We start from the raw sequence: 6829 nt of genomic DNA, 5'->3' as shown, positions 1-6829 counted from the left end.
GCCTCCTCCTCATTCCCCCCCCCCCCCCCCCCCCCATTTGGATTAAAATATATCCTGTTTTGTTGCTTGGTTTGGGGTTTTTTTTGATATCTTAATGTATCAGATGGAGTAATTTACATAAGAAAGCCTCTCCCAAATGAAAACATCTTTACAAAAGAGGAAACATAACTGGGCCTTACTGGACACACCTTAATGTCAGAATTGTAAGCCAGCTGATCAAAACAGGTGGCCGGTAGGGCTGAGGGCTTGTAAAGGAACCAGAATACTCTGAGAATTAACACTCAGGAAAAATGTTTTCCCTCTCTCAGGATACATGAATACTCAGAGCAAACTAGCTATGCCCTTCAACAGCTGAATTTAGACATTTTGATTCTCCACTTCACTATTTCTCAAGCAGCTTGAATTAAAAAAAATATTGTGCTCTCTCTCTAAGGCTAAAAATATTAGAATCTAATCAAGCATGAAAGATAACCAGAAATATAGGATATAAATACAAAAGCAGAGCTACACAAGTCTAAAAACTTGCATATATGTATATGGTAAATAATCAAGAAACAATCCTTTGCCTAAAGCTGAGAATTGCAATAGAAATTGCTTGGTGAACTACTTTTCATCTCTTTGTAGCAACTGGTGTCATTCATTATGAACTAGTCATTCATTATGAACTAGTCATCTGCACAAAATCAGACTGACAGCTGGCATTAAGAAAGGCTTCACTTCTGCTTTTGTCCAAAGTGGGAAATTGCAACGTTCTACTGATTAATTAATCAGTCAAATTAATTTGCTGATGTTAGAGGCTACCCAAGCAAGCTGACTTCAAATCCTTGCAGCTACTGCACCTTTTATTCAAGCAAAAATCAAGGTAGCTGAACAAATCATACATTATTTTAATCTATGCAAGTTCTGTAAGCATATTTTGAAAAAAGTTTTTGAGAATAATAATAACTATTACACAATACTAAAATAAATTAATACCTCTTCGATCAGTTTAGTGTTTGATTTCTCTAGTGAATCAACTCTTGCATGTAGACTGCTAACTGTGCTACTAAAAAAGAAAAAGAAAAAACATCATTCAGAATTACATCAAAACTCACCCAAACAAGCTCAAAAGCTTTAATGCAAGGTACAATGATTAATGGTTAAGTGATAAAAGGTCTGCTCCCATTATTTGAGGTTTTCCTATATATAAGAAAATTAGTCTCTTTTGTTGAACATTTATATGCTTCTTTCCAACTCCCAATGTCACCCCTGCCACTTAAACTCCTGGCTGGGTGTGACTTTACACATATTCTCCCTTTCCTTTATCTTCACAACTACATCGTATCCAAACATTTAATGAGATGCCTTAAAAGAGAGTTTACAATCTTGGAATAAAGAGAGTTTACAATCTTCTTGGAGGTTTTTCCCACCATGTAACAAACCCATTCTCCAGGTTCTCTTCCTCCAAAGCCAATTTCTTTCATAAAATTATTTGCTTCTCCACATTTTCTGAGATTTATCCTCCGGTTACCTCCTCCTTGCTGCTTCTTGACTTAATTTACAAGTCTTATCAGAATTTTATTCCCTTGTATTACTGTGGGGTTTTTTGTTGTACCAAGCTACATCCAGGCCTTCTCCATCACCTGGTTGCCTAATCCTGCTGTAAGCATATTTTTTTAGGCTGCACTTCTCAAATGAAATAAAAAAAACCCTATTCTCTAACACAGTTTACTTTTCTATGTATTTCTACTGTGCTGTTCTTTAGTTACCAGTTAATTAAGAATGGCAAGGAAGAGGAAATTAATGCATTTTAGGACATGTGGAAATAAACAACTGACCTGAAATAAAACAGGAGACTTGCTGAACCACTGGTTTGCAAATAAGTTAATGCATAAACTAGTGTACAAGACATATTCATTACACAGGGGATCATGTGAATAACAGCTACCACCACACAAACACCACTGTTCTTCATTGTGACCGTTCCTTTCTCCTCCTTAACTTTCATTTTTCTTGTATTTGACGCACTCAGTTATTCTGCTCAGTGACTGACACAATTTCAAATCAGAATATCTTTACCCCCAACAGCAGACATATAGTAATTAATGATCAAGATTATGAGCATTAAAATTAAAAATATGATTACATTTCAAAAAGAGATCAAGAAGATCAGCTACACTACAGGTTCTACACAAGTTCTTTGTGGATGTGGTGTTTGGTTTTGGTTAGGGATTTTTGTTTGTTTTTTCTTTTTTAGCTCCTCCCACTGTTTAATTTCGTACAATACTCCTCAGAGAATTACAATCACTGTTCCTCTATTTGTACAGTAACACAAACAATGGTTGACTAGGTTTGCTCCATCCAGCAAAGTAAGGGGAAAAGGCTGCTTTCCTGAAAACTTTCGACAGGAACCGCAACCTACACTGTGCAAGTTGTTTCTGGCAGACAATGAACTTACTCAGTTTTGGTCCTAGGCATTAAAGCTACAAACAAAAACAATATGAAAGGCAAAGAAACAAAAAACATGTGTTTTAAGCCAGAACACTCAATAACACTTTTTGAAAATTATTAGATAGAATGCAGTTAAAATCCAGATCAAGCTTTTAATTCCTGTGACATTATGAATGATAAGGACCTTGATGAGTTAGGCCTGCTGGTTTTTGTTTCCTTGAAGAATTAAGATTCTGACTGTCTAAAACAAAAGCATGAAAACAGACTTCGTGAGTCTCTCCAGAAGAGTGTATCCTTTCCAACTTCATTACATCCACAATTTAAACATGAAAAATTTGCACCTCCTTCCCTGAATTTCTCCCACAAAGCTGTGATATAAAAGGAATTACAGGTGTTTTATCTGTAAGCCTGGCCTGACAAGCAGTGCTTCAAAGTAATACTTACTTCAGTTGTCTGTTTAGTTCTTCAACATAATTCTTTTGGTCCAAAATTGCAGCAATCTGTACATTCCTAAAGCAAGCACATAATAAAATTAGCTTTAACAAAATGGTATCATGAGCTACGCACTGAAAATACATATCATATGCAAATGTCCATTTTAATTGCGCTTTTTAAAAAGAAAGGAAGCAACTTCATCTCACAATCGTGAGGACAGTAACTGACACATTGTGACATCATTGAGAGATGAAAACACCCCAATGCTTTATCTAAAAACAATTTCTCTACATGAAACATAAGAACACAGTCTCAAAAGAAAAAGAATGTTCATTTACTCTGCCATAATTCTGGGGTTTTTTTTAAACACTGACTAAATCCCAAGCTGAGGGCTTAAAGGTTAACAGGTTCCTTTTCAGTGACACCTTGCAATCCTCCAATACTTTCCATGAGGTAAAGGATGCAGCTGATGTTGCTGAGGCTTGCTTCAGAGTACAAGTATTCTTCCAGCTAACTAGTAATACAGAACCATGTAGCATGCCATTTTTCTCGAGACAGAGAGATCAGAATATTTCATCTTTGGGAACCTGACTTATTTCTACAAAGAAAAGGGCACCAGTCAAGAAATCACTTGTTAACATGCAAAGTCTGAGGTATTTGGTGAGGACATACCTTTCCTTACCTCCAATGTCATCATCACTCTTTAAATACACAGAGAAATCAATCACCCCAACCTAGGGTAAAGCAAACATATTGAGTTCCATACCATACAAGTAACTGCTGTTGATATTCATGGTCTTCTGTTTACATAATTAATAAAACCCGGGTTACATCAGCTTTTTTAGGATTGGTCCAGTTTCAGCCAGAAGCTCAAAAAACTGAACTGTAACATTTTAAACATTTTTTTTTTAAGTTTATCTTCCGTAGTTGTTAATAATTATGTTCCCTTTGAGCAAAATTAACAATGTGCTGTAAACCAAATCCCAAAGAAAAGATCATTTCTTGCCTCTGACTGACCTTAGCCAAGAACTTACAGGAAGACTTTAATTTGGGGAATTATCAGAAACTACTGAACCCCGTATCAGTGATTGAGTAGAGCTGTGATAAATCACCTGTAGTGTTTCACGTGATTTCCTATCACAGCACATCTCCCAAACTGATGTTTCTCCCATGTTTATTTTTTTCAATATTCCTTGTTAAATAATACTACCTTTCCACACTTGCCAATTCCCAGGTGTACCAACTCAACCACATTCATCTTTTTCAAACCTTACTAAATCTGAATCTAATTAATTTATTTTCTGTTCAATTGTAATTTAATCATGTATACTATAAAAAAAAAAAAAAACCAAAACAAACCATTACCGTAAGTTCTGCTTCCAACTCTATTCACAAAAGTATTTAACAACGTTTGCTTTACCAAAACCCTTCCTTTTTGGTCTATAGCAGCCTCTTCACAAAAGTATTTCAATTTCTCCGATTTACTGCTTCCTTCTTGAACTTCCTTTAGCTTCTGAATACAAGTAACTTGCTAAGTCTAACATTTCCTTTGTTTATATGATGCTCTCCTGCTCTCTTGTCAGCTTCCTATGATGATCACCTAGTTGTCCATTCCCTACATTTCTAAAAAGTCTCTTCTCCAAGAGCTTTTTAAAAATCAATTTAATAAGCAAAACATTTTACTTTTTAATAGAGAGAGTATTATCTCTGTAGAAGTTACTTTGTTTTAATTCTCCATGACTGAGTTTTCACCATTTCATACGTTTCACCACTGAATAGGATTCCTTTAACATACCAGAACTACGCTCCTGGTTGTGACTTCCATCATCCTGCAGAAGGTTATCTTTCTGCTCAATACAATTTGCTGCTTCTGGCTTCTCTGAGTGCCTTATTTATACTATTCTTCAAAAAGAATTACTCTAAAAATCCCATTTGGACAGCCACCACCACCTTCCCAAACCACCTTTTATCTCCCTTCATTCATCAAAACCAGCAAGTGACCTAGATAACAAAGGTGTAGCCAGCAATATTTCTTTATGATTATTTGTAATACACACATATAACTCTCAATACTAAGAAAAGCACATTGATAAGTTTTCTATAATTACAGGGCTTTCGGTTTTACATATTCTGCTATGCAAGATTAGTGCCTAAAACTTTAGATAGTAACTAGAATGAACAGTTGAATACAAGTTAACCCTACGATTCAATAGCACATATACTAAATTAGCTATAACTTTTCTTTTGCCATAGAAACTGCTTTTTCAGCAAATATATGCTGAAATACAGTAATAATCACTTAATCTATTACATTTTTTTCACAAAGAAGCTTGAAAAAATCCAATCAGGACTGAACACAGCCTACATTTATTTACAAATACCTGTGCATCTGCCTTTAGAAAAAACCTGTCAAGCTTTTAATGGAAAAGATCAAAGTCAAAGCACTTTACAAATGAGGAAGAATTCTAAGTCTTGTTTTCCAGATTGAAAGCAGTCACCCTCTTATAAGGTCTTCTATCACACTATGCAAAGTAATTTTTTGTTTCAGGTCCTTGAAACATTCTTACTACACCCTCTTTATCACCTGACTAAATAGCCATACTTCTTATGTTCCAGAACAAGAATAAATGAATCAAATGGGATAAACTGATCATGGAACTATACTCCCGCCAAGGAAAAGGACGAGTTACAACTAAAATGGAAAGCACTCTGCATTGCTACTACTGCATCCATTTTACAACAAAGGATAAAACGTTAGCTTTGCACTGTGACAATTATCACCATCTGAAGGTCAGACCCAACTGATCTTGAGGTTAATACAACAGCCCCCAGTGATACAGGAGCTGGATCACACCCTAAACTAGTCACAACTCCATAGTAACAAAATTCACTGCACATAATCTTATAGATTGCATAGATATTACTTTACCTGTATTGACTTACTTGTGAATCTAGGTCTTCTCCCTTCACACACAGGTTAGCATCTATTACATTCAACCCAACTAACAGCCCAACAATAACTGCTCCTTCCTCCTCCATCATTAGTGCATGATACTCATAAAATTCACTGTTAATGAAGAAAAATGCATCTTATGGGATATTCAGTGTATTTAATTGCAATAAATTAATAAATGACATCTACATCTGAACTGTTTCTCTTACTTCAGCCTTACTGCAACATCCTTAAAGATGAACTGAGTCTGACCACGCTTTCACCTGCTAAACACTTAAAAATTGAAAGTGCATAGTTTGGCTCAGAGGCTATTAAAAACAAAGATACTACACTTGGTTCCAGAAATCAGAGCCACAAGCTGCTGGAGGCCTGGGAAATTTGGGGGGCAAGACTTATTTTGCCATAAAAAACCCAAAACAAAACAAAACAAGGCTTTTCCCTATACACTTGCTATTAGCCACTTTTGAACAGGATACTGCAACAGATGGAAGTTTGGGCACACTAAGACAATTCTTATGTTGCTAAGAAATACTAAAGAATGCAAAAGAAGAATAGTAAAAAATGTACCCTGTGTGAAAAAAGATCTGAACTTTTAATGAACACATGCTTGAAATTAAAGAAGCCAAGTAAGAGATTAAACAGGTAAGAGAAGAGAAACTGGAAGGGCTGAAATACTAAAAGGGTTTTGAGAAGAAAAACACTCCACTGAACAACATAATACCAACATTTACTTCCGCCTCCTTGCCTTTTTTAAATAACATTATAGACTCTGTGAAACAAACTGTGCTTTCAATGGAAAAGTCCATAGCTGTTGAACACCAATGTCATCTTGAGATACCAGCATTATCTAGGCAAACAAAGTCTTAAAAATACATTTAGGTTATAGAACTGAAATTAAGATGACAAAGTTTTTTTTCCCTTGTGCTTCAACTGCACCATCAGACAGATGTTAAACTAGAAGAGAGCAAAGCCAGTTTTAGAACTATGAGATAAAATTTCAAGGCAATAGTT

At 35.5% G+C, this 6829-nt stretch overlaps 1 protein-coding gene across 1 annotated transcript in view; it reads right to left on the bottom strand.

The window, feature by feature from the left end:
* The window catches only part of LOC104410160 (RUN and FYVE domain-containing protein 2-like), a 14192-nt gene that overhangs the window by 4638 nt on the left and 2725 nt on the right, over nt 1–6829 (bottom strand). Inside the window, exons 3-6 of the mRNA XM_010020248.1 lie at nt 5809–5932; nt 3538–3599; nt 2875–2940; nt 976–1045 (exon numbers count right to left, since the gene is read on the bottom strand). Coding sequence (XP_010018550.1) covers nt 976–1045; nt 2875–2940; nt 3538–3599; nt 5809–5932 — 322 coding nt within the window. The remainder of the gene's footprint in view (nt 1–975; nt 1046–2874; nt 2941–3537; nt 3600–5808; nt 5933–6829) is intronic.

This window comes from Nestor notabilis, unplaced genomic scaffold (assembly GCF_000696875.1).
Source record: "Nestor notabilis isolate BGI_N333 unplaced genomic scaffold, ASM69687v1 scaffold35688, whole genome shotgun sequence".
Lineage (NCBI taxonomy): Eukaryota > Metazoa > Chordata > Aves > Psittaciformes > Psittacidae > Nestor > Nestor notabilis.
The sequence above is the reverse complement of the archived record's forward strand: the minus strand, read 5'-3'. Positions and strand labels throughout refer to the sequence as shown.